This window comes from Grammomys surdaster, unplaced genomic scaffold, assembly GCF_004785775.1.
Source record: "Grammomys surdaster isolate TR1022 unplaced genomic scaffold, NIH_TR_1.0 136, whole genome shotgun sequence".
In the NCBI taxonomy this organism is placed as follows: domain Eukaryota; kingdom Metazoa; phylum Chordata; class Mammalia; order Rodentia; family Muridae; genus Grammomys; species Grammomys surdaster.
The window spans coordinates 13,670,108-13,685,156 of NW_021604594.1; the positions used below are offsets into that span (position 1 = coordinate 13,670,108).

The window sequence follows — 15,049 nt, forward strand, 5'->3', positions numbered from 1 at the left end:
TAGTCACTCACCTTTTCCCACTCTTTTCCTGTCGTACAGACAGACTTCTAGAACCTTTTTTTTTTGGAATAAAAGTGTCCTCAGTTGGATGTCTTTAACCTTTAACAAATGACCATATAACTTAACCTCTTTTTTAATGTCCTTATTTTTAAAATGGGACTATATGTTAATATAGAAATAAGACCTAGTATAAAATATGTATCTGTATATTCATGTATGAATGCATGAGGGGGGAAATTAAAATTGTAAGCCCGAGGCTAGAGAAAAAGGATCTTGGTTAATTATCTTACACAACATTAGAGAAATTAAGCATTAAAATCTATGCTATTCTACCCACTAGAAATTTCAGACCCCAGGGAGAAAGTTGGAAGGAGTGTAAATCGTGAGATGTATTTTATATGTGCTGGTGTACGTTCACCTCTATATTAGCATGTGAATAGATGCCTTTTATTGAATGAACCCTAAGTGATAAGTTTAGTACAACTTACAAAATACAAACTTGTTTTACTGTAACAGATACATAAATTTTGTATCTTTTTTTTTCTGTATAAGGATTCTAAATAAGGGTGGTGGTGGGGGCAGGGACTTGACCAAGCCCACACAGTTAGAGTGCATGTATTGTTCTCTCATTGTCTGTGGGGTTCTGGTTATACTCTCTCCAAACTTCACGCACCCTCTAAAAGCATCTGCTCCAGCAAAACAGCCTCTAAAAATACAGCTTCCAGAAAAACATGTGTGTGATAGATACAGCTAATTTTCCAAAAGAAAGCAGAAATTTTCACTTTATCAGACATTTTTTTAAATTAGTTTTTAAAAGTCAGATTAGAGGAGCAGAAATCCAGTGTGTTGCCTCTGATCCGGTCTGTGCAGTTTAAAATGATACAGCATTAGCCTTGGAGTGAGTCTACAGTAGACTGTCTTCTCACTATAGACTTCTATAATTGAACATATATACATTAGATACTGTGCCTGTTATGACTCTAATCATTTGGACAAAATACTTTGTTGTTATATGTGCTTATGTAAGTATGTGCAATCTATGTCTCTCTCTGTCCCTCTGTCTATCTCTTTCTGTGTGTGTGTGTAGATAGGGGCTATGTATATATAGCTGAGAGATAGTTTACTAGAACAGAATTGAGTGTCCAAACAGATTTTGCTTGTGTGAAATGTGATAGGTGACCAGAAGGTATTTCAAATCAGTGGGGAAAGTTGCATTCATGAGAAAATTGAGATCTTTTTCATTTTGGGTAAAAGCTAAATATACCAAACACTTAAAAAGAGAATTCTAACTAAAACTATTAGAAAAGTTTAGGGCATGTTTTTATTAAACTCATGTGAGAGAAAGCTGTTAAAAATGATTTTTTGATTGATTTTGTGGTATTCATTTAAAATGTTGTGGTTTAGCTGCCAGAAAATGAGACTATTTTGTTTTAAAATAGGGAATCAAATTTCAGATTTAACAACAGAGTAAGTTATGTACAACATTGTCAGTGAACATGTATTCTGTGAAAGTGGGTATTTTAAAATATTCTTTTTGAAATTATAATTAGATAATTTCCCCTTACTCTTTCCCTCCTTTTAACCTTCCCATTTACCCCCCTTTCATATTCATGGCCTTTTTTCTTTAAGTGTTGTGTGAGCATGCACAGAATCTGTATTACATTTCAGAACTGAGGAATTGGGGCATAGTGAGGAAATACTGGACCAAAGCAAGATTGAAACCCAGTAGAGACAACTCCAAATCCTCTGACTCCATGTCTCATGTCAGAGGGCTTAGATGGCTGTGACCTTCTAGCTTTGGTGCATGCATTGTTTCTCTCTTGGGCTGGCTCTACTCCCTGTATGTAGCTCCTTAATAGATACGCCTTGGCTGTGGCACCTCGATATCTTGGGGTCTCTGGCACAACCTAAGTTTCACTTTTAGAGCTTCATTCAGTGACTTCTCTGGGCTTCTTTCAGTTTTTGGTAGGACCTTGATAGAGGTTTTGCTCTGCTACACGCTGCCTGATCTTGGCGGCTCTCCTTAACCATGGAGGAAGATTCTGCAACTCCCTTTACTCTCTCTCCTCCCCCCCCTCTCTCTGTATTAAAAATACAATCTGTTACTCTGTATAATGCTACTTGTATGTATGGTTTTAGGACTGACCATTTTTATTGAGTACCCAGGTGGTATGCACTTGTCTGGAACAGACTATTTCTCCCGTTTTCAGTATTGCTTATTTGCCTGTAGGTCTTTATCTAGGGTTGAGGCCTTATGAGATTTTCCTCTTCCATGTCAGCATGTCTATTCATATTTTCTTTGCTCAGCTCATGTTTAGGCAGCCATGTTTGTGCTATTTCATGGGTATAGTTAGCTTCTGACATTTCTAGGAGATACAATCTCACAGCAAATTCCCCTATTTTCTGCCTCTATAGTGATCTTTCCAGCCCTTCTTCTGCAGTGTTGAAGAACTCCTGAGCCTTAGGCGAGGGAGTTGTCTTAGATGTATCAGTTTGGACTGAGCTCCATAGTTCCGCATTTTGATCAGTTACATTTTTCGGTAATGATCTGTTGCTTGTTGGAAAGTGAAGGTTTTATTTATGTATATATTTATTTTTTGACAGATGAAAACCATACTTCTCTGGCGAGACCCTGGAGAATGACTAAAATGGATGTTTTAGGACACGAGTCAGAATTACCCCTAAAGTGTTAGAAAAACACTTTGTTGTTTCCTTCATTCTTGTCCCTGTACTTTGAAGTGCATTAAGCCAAGCAAAAAAAGACTTACTTTAATCGAATGTTTTACTTTATTAAACTGATTTCTTAGCTTTATCCTGGCTTTCTTTTTAAATAAGAATGTCCTCAGCCTTATCAGTCATTACGTGAAAAAATATTAACAGAAGAAAAACTTAAACTTACGTAGAAGCCATCATATCAGATCAAATGTAGCACAGAAAGTTAACAATCTTGAATGAATTTAGTTTTTGGATTTGGGGAAGTTTCAAGTTTTAAAAAATTTTATGGTGATGTCTCAGCAGCAGCAGAATCTATTAGAGGTTTTTTTTTTTAATGAACTGACTTATTTTCTTGGCTCTTTGGTAACAATAAAATTTAAAGACATGCTTTCTAAATATTTTTATTTTATTTCGACTGTCAGAGATGAAGACTTAGGCAACTAAAAATTATACAATTAAAAAAATCTTGTTAAAAACAAAGGTGGTGTAATTGTAAGTACTGCTGATTGATCATAATTATCACACCCTCTATGCCGTTCTGGGAAGTCATGCTTTATGACAGCTGTTGTTCATTGATGAAAGAGGAGGAGAGGGACACAGCACAGTGCTCTACTGGGTTCAAGTCATGTGCTTCATTTTTGTTCTCTGAGACTGTTTTGATCATAAAGAATTCTGTTGATCTCTAATTTGGGTAGTCTCAGCTTTTGTTTTAATTTGAAATTTGGAGTGTACAACTATATATCTAACAATTAGGCAAGTAAAACTAATGTAATGCAGGGTAGTTAGAGGATGTTCTTTTTGTTGATAGTGGCTTTTTGATGCAGGGTCTTACCCCATATAGCTCAGCGTAATGTTGGACTTACTATGTAGCTCAGACTGACCTTGAACTTGGAGTTCTCTTGCCTTGATCTCTAGAATTCTAGGATTACTGTCGGGTACTATTGGAGGATATTTCATAAGAATGTTAATGCCTTTAGTATGTACTATAATTTTTTACAAAGTATAATACACACTATAATAACAGATTGTGGTGGTATTACTTTTTCTTAGAAAGGTTCACCCCTTGTAATTGAATACTGAACACTTGAGGGTTAAATGAGAGTTTAGATTGAAATCTTTGAAATGTGTTCTCAGATGTTAGCATAACTATGTACTTCTGCATTTTAAAAGGTTTTAAAGATCGAAGGAACAATAGTAATATTGAAACTTTAATGTCCACAAATAGTGTTAACTCTTTCCAAAATTTATGACTATTTCTTTTTGTATTACAGTGACAGAGCTGAGTAATTGTGACAGAGACCATACAGTATAATTTTCGTTACATTATACTGCTCTTAGATTATAGTATTTAGTGATACAGTTATAATGTGACAGTCTGCTGAGTGACATGGCTCTTGTTGGTTTCTGTTACTTGTTTTCTTTGTTACTAGTTCATGTCCATCAAAAAAAGAGAAAATGGACTTTGAGTGATGCGTGTGCACATACAAATCCCTGTGGCACATACATGCTGGAGCTGAAATCCAAATATTGTACATGCCCTGGATCTATACCCTTGGCCCTTGAATGGAATTTTGATTACTTTGTTGAATTAAATAACAAACAAAAAGATTGTTTTTATTATTGAGATAGAAGTATATATGTTGACATTACCAGAGTAAAAACATACTGCTGAATTCCCAACTTTTGGGATTATAATTGGAAATTTTGAAATGTATCTCATCATGGTATAATTTCTCCCTAAATGAAAAAAAATACAAAGTTACCATCAAAACAAACTTCCAATGGACTCATTTGCTACCTAAGTGTAGTCATTTACTGATGTTGAGTTAATTAAATTGTTGGATCATAGAAGTCAAAAAAGTTACGTCCAGAGACTTGTTTAAAACTCTTAGCTTTTTGGCAAGAATAATTGACTTTAACACTTAAGGACATCTGGGGTAGCTTTGATAGTCAATTAAAAACAAGGCACACGGCTTATAGCGGTTCTGGCTCTGGAGGAGTTGACAGATGTTTTTGGTGCTACTCAGTTGTTATTTACTGGAGAACTCACTGAGAAGTTTAAAGTGGCAGAAAAATTAACCTTGTGAATGTTGTTTGTGGAACAGTTACAGACAAGTATTTTCAAAGTTGAGGAACACCTAAGTACAAACGGAAGTGGAACTCATTAAGCTTTGCTAGGGTGGTGATAAGTGTATGTGCAACACATAAAAGTTGTGCAGATTCTCAAAACTGATAAACAAATGTCAGTTGTTCAAAGCCTATGGTTGTTAATGTGTTATTCATCAGCAAGTCATTTGCAGAGACTAGTTGAAGCACTCTTGTGAATGCCATTCACTCTCATGGAGTTAAGATACCATTGCTTCCACAGACATTTGTTAAGAACAACAGCTGAGTATCCTGACTAGCTTAGTGTTGGTAAAGTATTTTGTTTGTCTTTACAGTTGTTTAAAGGCCATGATTGAAAATTTTATGATCAAAGAGGACCAACTATTATCAGTTACTGTTACCAAATACTATTTACTTTTGGGAATTATTTTTTCTTCAGATTCACAGGCTTTTAAAAAAAATGAATATAATAAAGCTAGAAGATAAAATAATGTGCACATGCCAGGCATGGTGGCACATGCCTTTAATTCCAGCATTCAAGAGGCAGAGGCTGGTGGATCTCTTGAGTTCGAGGCCAGCCTGGTCTACAGAGTAAATTCCAGGACAGATAAAGCTACATAGAAAAACGCTGTTTCAAAAAACAAACAAACAAACAAAAAACAAAAATAAGATAAATAAAAAAATAAAAATAGAATGCATATGTAGTGATGTTGCACCCTCTTGTACACCTGCATGCCATTAAGAAGGCAGACATTCAGTCCTGCACACACGCATGAGTATAGTTCTTAGCTCTACCTGTAGTTTCAGGGGCATTTTTCAGATAGTGTAGCAAGCTCAAAGGAAACTCCCATGTTTTAGAATCTCCTTAGTTATACAACTGAAGAGCTTCTACTGACCTTTTGGTTGATTCTGTACTGTAGTGACACATTGCAAAGCAAACTTTTTAAAGAACTACCTAGTAGAATGCTACACCTGTTTTCCAAGTAATGAATGTCTTCAAGTAAAATCACATGATGGGTTTGGTATCAGTAGTGAGCTGTACACATGTCAGTATATCAGGGTCAGGAGCACTGGCCGCTCTTTGCCGAGAACCTGGTTTCAGTTCCCAGAACCTACATGATAATTCAGATACAAGTGTAACTCCACTTTCTGGAGATATGAGACCCTCTTCTGAACTCCATAGGTACCTGCTTGTATGTGTTCTCAGTGCACACATAAAGTAAAAATAAATAAGGTCTATGGATGTAATTAATAACGAAAATGTAAAACCCTAAGTGAAGCTCTTGGTCTTCACAACGGCCATCCTAACTACAGAAGCTTATTGTTGCTAGTGTAGATAGGGGCTGGATGAGTAGTTGAGTGGACTAATCTAGTTGGATCACATTTTTATTCATGAGTTCATTACAACAACAAAGTAATTTTTAGATGGAAAGCTTAAACCACAGAGCCTCATTTCAGATGTGTATTTATGAATGACTGTAGATGAGATGTTAGGAATAGGAAACCCTAGCAAATGATAAGTGAGGCAGTCCGTCCCCCAGAGAAGCCATTCCTTTTATCAGCAGGCTTGTACTATAAGATACCTTGCTCAATGACTGTTACTTGAGTTTTGACCATGAAGTCTGTGGAAACCTTTTCTCTTCTTATGTAAATGTACCCAAGATTTTCCTTCTGGCCAACAGAAATCGAAATACTTAAGATCCCTCTCCCCCCTTCCCTCCCTCCCCCCCCCTCGTTAAAAAAAAGTTGACAACTTTTTGACAGCAGAGCTTCTCAGGTACAGAGTGCTTACAGGACCTTATGAAAATGCAGGATTGGTCTGAGCTGCAGAGGGACCTGGGAGTTTGTATTGATTGAATGCTCTTAGCTGATAAGGTTTTGAGTTAGCTAACAAATTTCTAGTGCTGTAGGTAAGATTTTTTCAGGCACTGCCAGTGTATTCTTAAATCACCTTTTCTGTGCCTGGACCTATTCTAGGGGCACTCACATATATTCCTTCCTTAAAAAGTCTTTGAAAGTGTTAGAAATGTTGAAATGAGGCATTTTTTTAGTTTAATGCTCCCCCTTCAGATGGATATAAAGGAAAGATTATGTCCTAGAAGAAACTATATATATATGCAAGATTAGCAGGAAGTAAAATAACCTTGTTATTGCTGTCTGGTCCTGGACAAAGTAGGAGTGTTGTCTCTATCTTCCTAAGTGCCCGGTGAATTATCAACACCAGTTGTCAGACCAAAAGAGAGGTATGGAACACTCAGATTGCTTTAGAAACATTTTCTCCTAGTCTTTTGCTTCCCTTGTCATTTGAAATGTCTTTTGCACTAGTCTTTAAACTTTTGATGAAATCCAATTCATTAATTTTTAAAAATTAAAATATAAAATATAAATTTCTCCCTTTTTTCAAGGCACCGAGCATTGCCCCTAAGGCCCCATGTATACTAGGAAGAGTGTTCCTTATAGTTCACCTAGATTCACAGTTAATGTGTTCTTCCCACCCCTTAATGCCTTAGAACAGAGTTGACATTGCATAGGCCTCTTCTTTTTTCTTATGTTTTTGAGATGAGGTATGTAACTATAATATTCTCCAAATGTAATAGTTGTCTTGGAGGCTTACTGCTGAGTAAGTTCATTCACTCTTTCTCTTTCTGAACTCTGGCTGGCTGGTTCAACTCAGCTGTTCTGGCCCAAACTCCTCTCCATACTGACTGATTCAAACTGGCTTTTCTCTGTTTCTGACTGAATTACTCTGCCTGGTCTCTAATTTGATGCAGTCTATTCCAATCTTCTGAGCTTTTTTTTCCCCCCTTCTATTCTCTGGCTCATTCTGCCTTTACCTGCAACCTGTCTCTGTAAATCTCTGTTAAAACTTTCTCCTCTCCCCTCAACCCTTTCCTGCTGCTCTCTGAAGCTGCCTCTCTTTCCTGTGCTGTTCTAATGAGAGTTGGGTGTATCCTATCTCTGATTCATTCTGTCAGATCTTTCTCTGATTTGTCACTTTGTCTGCCCCTCAATTAGATGTCACTTTCAAACATGCTGCTTCCTTCTACAAACTAACTTTACCTTCATTGCTTGGGAATAAAGGTGTGTACTAAGGGCGTGTCTGTTTCAGCCAGAGGGGATTAAAGGTGTGTACTAAGGACATGTCTGTATTCCAGCTAGATCACATAGACCTAGAAGGTCTTTGGATGTGATCCCTTGCCAGAACAGCCATGCTGCTGGATTAAAATTCCTCTACATGTAAGTAACTCATGCTAGCTAGAGCTCTTTGTGTAGCCTGGGCTAGCCCTGAATTCAGAATCTTTCTGCCTCAGCCTCCTTAATGTTAGGTTTGAAAGTATGTGCTACAACACCTGGCTTGTATAGGACTTCTATTAGTTCTACAGCCAAGTGTTTTGTCGAACATCTTGTATGTATGTATGTATGTATGTATGTATGTATGTATGTGTGTGTGTGTTACTGTGCATGCTTGCTTGTATGTGTGCGTACTGAACTGAGTGTACCTTGGGCTGTGGTCAAAAGTATAAATCTACTATGTTATGCTAAATGCGGTGTACATTTAAAAAGTTATAGTTTCTTAATCTGTTTAGGGTGTTCCTTTATAAATTTTGTATTATAGTTTCACTATACGTAATATAGACATATGTATATGTGTGCACATACACATATGTGTGTGTTTGTTTTTGTTTTTGTTTTTTTCTCTCGTAATAGGTGCAATGGATGAGCTTCACAGTCTGGATCCAAGAAGGCAAGAATTATTGGAAGCGAGATTTACTGGAGTTGCTACTGGGAGCACTGGGAGTACTGGGAGTTGCAGTGTTGGAGCGAAAGTGAGTACAATTTTAATCTCATTTCAAGTCCTTTCTTTGTGCTAAGTGGTCTAGAACATATTTGGTAGGGCTGTTGAGATGGCTTGACCACCAGAGTTCAAGCCCCAGGACTCATGTTGGAAGGAGAGAACCAAGTCTTACAAATTGTCCATTGACCATCATATAATGTGTGCATCTATCCCCTCAATATGTAACACTAAAACACAAAGTATCTTTTGTGCAGGAGCCTGCCCTATACACATGCTTACTGGAAACTATTACTTTTTATGATTTTTATATTGTGTAGAAGTAAGTATTTAGAAACCTGATTTCTTTTTATTTGCTCTGCAGAAGATCTCTATATTAACACAGTTGTGTTTGGCAATTCTTACTCTTATTTCTTGACCAAAAGGCCCTTGCCTATGCCTGTACTTAGGGAAGGAAGTGTGCCCTGGTTTACCTGTAGCAGTCTCTGAGTGTGAGGCCTTACATAGAACTCTTTGCTCTGTTTTGAAGTGAGTTTTGGACAGAGAGAGAGAGGAACCTAGTTCCCCATCAAGTTTGAATAGATGTCTTTCTCTCTAACATGAATTTTTAGCACCTTTGTTGAAGATCACTTGGCTGGACCCCTGTGGGTTTCTGTGTTTTCTGTTGTGTTGATCTGTGTGTATTAGTCTTAGTAGCTTGCTGTATCTATTATAAGTCTGTGGTATATATTCGGAATCAGATACCGTGATACCTCTAGCCTTGCTCTCTTGTCCCCACCCCCCAACCCCCAGGGTGTCTTTGGCTACTTGATGTCATTAATATTTTCATATGAGTTGTAGCATTTCTTTTTCTGTTTGTGTGAAGAATGTACTTGGTTGGCTTTTGATGGAGGATTGTGTTCAATCTATAGATTGTGTTTGGTAATATGCATTTTTACAGTATTATACTAGTCCTTGGGCTCTATCTTGTAGTGACTCCAATTTGTCTATAATGTTTTAAGGTTTTCATTGTAATTTTTTTCATTTCCTTGGTTAAGTATCTGTCTATCATTTATCTATGTATCTCTCGATCTGCATGCACACACACATTTTTTAATCTTACACTGTGCTATCCCATCATGAATTTCCTTCTCAGTATTTGTTGTTGGTATATAGGAAAGCGACTGGTTTTTGTATGTAGAACATGTATCCTAATACTTTGCTCAAAGTCTGTCAAATCTAAGAGCTTTCTGGAGGCTTTAAGAGTCCCTTTAAGAATGGAAACATATTATCTGTAAAAAGTGGTGATTAAAGTGAGTTCCTTTCCTATCATGGCCCCTTTGTTTCTTGTTCTTGTCTAACTACTGGCTAATAATTCAAGTATCATAGTAAATGGGAGTGAAGTAGTGAGAACCTGACTTGTTACTGATTTAAGAGGAAAGACTTAGTTTTTTCTCCTTCGCTGTAATGTATTGTCATCAGCCTTTATAATGTTGCAGTTTGATCCCCCTTGCTGTTAGTTTCTTCAGCGTTGGTCATGAAAGGATGTTGAACTTTGTCCAAAGACCTTTTCAACATCTGTTGAGACAGCTGTGATTTCTGTCCCTGTATCTTTTCAGATGCTGCTTTACATCTTCTGATTAGTGTGTGTTGAATCTTCCTTTATCCTTCTCGGGGTAATTTTGTGTTTCTTACTTTGAGAAACTGCCAAATTGTTTTCCCCTCAATTGTTCTTTATTCCCTCAGCAGTGTACAGGAAATATAGTTTCTCCCACCTTGTGAGGATTTCGTTACTATCTCTTCTAGTACAGCATCTCTGTTGGTATATAAAGCAATACTATCAGTGTTCTCATTTACATTTCCCTGTTGACCAGTGATGCCGAACTTTTCCCCTGTACCTACTGACCATTGATATATCTTCTCTGATGCGGTATCTAGTCAAATCCTTTGCCTGTTTTTAAGTCTGGTTGCTTTTAAATCTTGAGTTTTTATGTGTGATGGATGGGCAATAGACCTTTATGATAAATGATTTACAGAGGTTTCTCTTATTCTTTGAGTATTGTGTCTGAGAAACTTGCATAGTTATGTCACATAATGTATACTTTTTTCTTTCTGAGACATTGTTGAGGAGTGAATGTATTATGTCCCTTACAGGCCCATGTGCTGAACACTTGGTACCAGCTGGTGGCGCTATTTGGGAGATTGAGGAGATGAGATTTACTTAGCTAGAGGAATGAGGTACTAGAAAGAGTTACCAGTTCCTCTGCCCCTTTCCGTCTCTGCTTTCCTCTGTCTCTTCATGGTCCCTCTGTGATGCTATCGCCAAATGCATGGGGCCACACCAAGTAATTCTTCCCTTGAAGGTGTTTTCCCTGGTCATAAAATGAACCCAGAAAGATGTTTATAGTTTTAGTCCCTGCATTCAGGTCTTGGGTAATTTTAAACACACACACACACACACACACACACACACACACACACACACGCTCTCAGCGTATGTACCTGTGCTTATCTGGTTGTTTATTCATGGGTCATAAATGTGTGGGTTTGTTTCTCTACACTTCTTTCTGATCTATACTTTTGTCCTCAAAACAAGACCACACTTCAGTGTAGTTAGTGATACATTTTAAAACTGGAAGTGTGCTATTGCCAACTCAATTCTTGTTTTAAATTATTTTGTCTATCCTGAGTCTCTTTATTTCAGTCTGACTTTTAGAACCAGTAGGTCGCCTTCTAAAATAAAAACAAACAAACAGAAACAACTGGAGTTTTAGTAGGAGTCTCTAGTAAATGTTTAGGTTTGTATAAGTATTGGAACCTTAGTAAGTTGTCTAGTCTATGGCACAAATATCTTTACATCTGTTTAGTCTTTTTTCTTTTAATGATGTTTTTTAGCTTTTGGTATAACTCATTTGTTTGAGCTTCCGAGTTTTTCTTTCACTGTCACAGTAGTATAAAGGCATTGAATCTTGTTTTGTTTTTTCTTTTAATGGAATTGTCCGCTTCACTCATTTCAGGTGTTCATTGCTGTTGAATTTTGTACATGGCTCTTATGTCCTACAGCCTAGTTGAACTTACTTATTACTAATTAGCTCTGCTAGTTTTACTAAAAGTGATAAGTTTTTGGAGTTACTCAGTGTTCTGTGTACATGATTCTGTAGGGAGAAGAGCAGCTCATGTCAGTTGTCAAATCTCCTTCCTGGGATTGACATTCTTTACCATAGGTTTGATCAAAAGAACAGGCTAAGATTCCATTTCCTTGTTGGTTGTGCGGTGAGTCACTTTTATAGCCCAGTGTCGTTCTGCTCCTGTTTTCTTGATTAAGCACTGCATCTGTTACCTCTACCCCACAGCCTCTTAAGGAACAGGGAAGGAGTGAGCTGTGTCACACCATCACAGCTGCTGCTTTATTTTACTGTTGAGTTATCTCCACAGGCGTAGAGAGTGTGGAATGTGTACACTTAGGATGTCATTTTCCTAGTTTGGTGTGTTTTCTGGAAGGCACATACAGTCTTTAGAAACTCTTCAATGGTCTCACATAGTTCCCAAGCTTTGATTGCTGCCTTTTCTTGTGGCCCAATTTTATGCTTCTCCTTCCATTTTTCATCATACTCACTTTTCTCTAGTCTAACAAGCTGGTTTCTTAAGCAGGCAGGTTTCCTGTCTTTTCTTTTAAACATGCAGTTGACTTTGTTTTATGCCGGTGATCCTTCTGTCATCAGACTGAGGCAGTGCTGTTTGAGATGAGGCAGCATTGAGACTGTTTCTCTGACTATGTGATTGCCCAAATACAGATTTGGTGTACCTGAGCATGCTTTATTACATCACATTTCAATTATTTTCTACTAGACTACTAAAATGTTAAGGACCAAAAGACTTGCATATTTAATTTGAGGGATGAAATAACTTTAACAGTTCAGAACAGCGTTGTAGATGGCTCAGTGGTTAAAAGCACTGACTGTTTCCAAAGGGCCTGGGTTTGATTCCTAGCATACACATAGTGGCTCGTAACAGTCTGTAATTCCAGTACTAGGGGCTCTGATGCCCTCTTCTGTCTTCTGTGGGCAGGCATGCAAGTGATGCATAGACATATATGCAGGCAAAACACACCTACATATTAAATAGAAAATAAAAATAATTTTTTAAACTTAAAAAAATAGAAATGAAAATAGTATCCCTGATTCTAATCTGGTTTAGGAAAAAGTATTAGGGTAGTTTTGTTTTGTGGTTTTCTTTTTCTTCCCTTGTATTGAACGTTAAAGCTAGGGCCTTGTACATGCTAGACAAGCACTCTGCCCTCGAACTCTATGCACAGGCCAAAAAAATTGTTTTGAGACTTGAATCTATCCTAGAAAGTATTAAGGAAAATATTTGAATTGCATCTGGAGTTAGCACAGAATCATACAACCTTCTAAACCTGCTCATGTATTCTATTCCCGGTGGCCAGAGCTAGCAAGGTGTCTGGAAATGAAAATAGTGCCAGTTTTTGATTTACTAATAATATTATTTACCTCCAAGCTGATGATATCAGATGAGAATAAAAGCCAAAGTTGTTTATTTCATATGTGTATGTGCATAGGGAATCCAGGGTCTTTCCCATGGTAGGCAAGCTATCTACATTCAAGCTGTCTCCCAGCGTTCTCAGCATACATTTTAAAGGACTCCATGTGTAAGGTTTCATTTAATATTCCTGGTTTGCAGACAGAATTATATACCTGCCGCAAATATCTTATAGTCATTCTAATAATAGAACAGAATAGGCATAGCTGTGAACTTGTATGTAGGCATACTTAGTTTTGCACATTTATCATGTAGTTCATGGGAGTTAATAGGATTGTCAGAATATTTTGTAAATTAAGCCCTCATTTCAAAAAAATCTGTTAAAATATGAAATGTTCTAACTAAATTCTTTAGCCTGATGGATACTTTTTCCTTCCCTTCCCTCCTCTTCCCTCCTCTTCCCTTCCCTTCCCTCCCCTCCTCTCCCCTCCCCTCCCCTCAGATGAGAATAAAAGCCAAAGTTGTTTATTTCATGTGTATAAGGAATCCCCTCCCCTCCCCACCTCTCCCCTCTTCTCTTCTTTTCTCTTCTTTTCTTTTCTTCTTGTTCTGAGATAGGGTTACTCTGTGTAGCCTTGGTTGTCCTGGAACTAGCTCTATATACCAGGCTGACTTTGAACCTCTGCCTCCCAAGTGCTGGGATTAAAGGCCTGTACCTCTATGGGCAGCAGTTGATGGGTATTTTGAGGTAGTATGTCAGTGAACTGAAGACATCTAAGGAAATGGGAGCATATAGTAGGCTCTTCTTATTTTTATAGGTGCAGATTGAAATCTAAGCTGCTGAATTTACTGTTTGAAATTAATTGAAAACTAAGAACACAATAATAGATGAATAATTTGGCAGCTAGCAGAGCTAAGAACAAAATATCATCGCCTATTGAAATTGAGGATTAGGACCAAAGCCCAGTCATTTTACAATTTTGTCTAGAACTAGTACTATTCAAAATACTGGTTAAATGCTAAGATGAACACATCAGCTTGTCTGAACTGGTGATTTCATTTTCTTCTTTTGTCCACTCCAGATTTTTTGCTAAATCATTTTGAAGTGGTTTACATTTTATATACTAGTTATTGGATTTTATTTACAGAAAAAGAGGCCAGTTTTAGCTGTCTTATGGAAGGGAAAGATTTTGTAGACTGTGGGACAATTCACAGAATGGTTCTGACACTGAGAAGATGAGACTTTGATAAAGGCAGGGGAACTTTGGCCACGTTGGCCGACAGAACTGTTTCCCTTCTGATTGTGGTGTTCTTAAGGGAAACCAGCCCATGAAGCAGCACCTTTCCCCTCCGCCCCGTGTTTATGCCCCTCTACAGCCCTAAGCTCCAAGGCAGCAGCTCTCTGGTCTCTGTGGATCGCCCCGTGGCAAAACTCTGTCTCCAAAAATACTCACAGTACAATCCATAACAGTGGCAAAATTACAGTTATGAAGTAATGAGAATAATGTTATGGTTAGGGTTCACACCACAGCATGAGGAACTACTACAGTAGAGAGTCTCAGCATTAGGAAAGGTTGAGATTGACTGTTCTGGGGAGAGAATTGATTGGTTTCATGTTGCTTTTGTGTTTTCTCTTGTGTTTTTCACTGTAGTCATGGGTCAGGAGTGTGTATAAGAAGGATCTTTAGAATGTTTGTAGTACATAGGCAAATTAGCTTATAGTCCCACCAGAAATGTAAGGCAGCACAAAACAAAATAACCTCTGATGCTTGACTACCCAGAATCAGAGTGGAGGTTGAGTACCTAAGATAGGAAGTGTTAATTGTGTTTTCTATCGTTTTGAATTAAATTAAGACAGTGCTTTTTAGGGAGTCAGTTTATATTAGATTAGCATGGTTAGATGGGGGCATCTATTGGTGAAGTGCAGCACTGCATTCAGTTCTTCCACACACCCCC

General features: G+C 37.6%; 1 protein-coding gene across 1 annotated transcript in view; it reads left to right on the top strand.

The window, feature by feature from the left end:
• Tlk1 (tousled like kinase 1) overlaps positions 1-15,049 on the top strand; it is a 113,683-nt gene that overhangs the window by 27,520 nt on the left and 71,114 nt on the right. Inside the window, exon 2 of the mRNA XM_028762922.1 lies at positions 8,530-8,648. Coding sequence (XP_028618755.1) covers positions 8,530-8,648 — 119 coding nt within the window. The remainder of the gene's footprint in view (positions 1-8,529; positions 8,649-15,049) is intronic.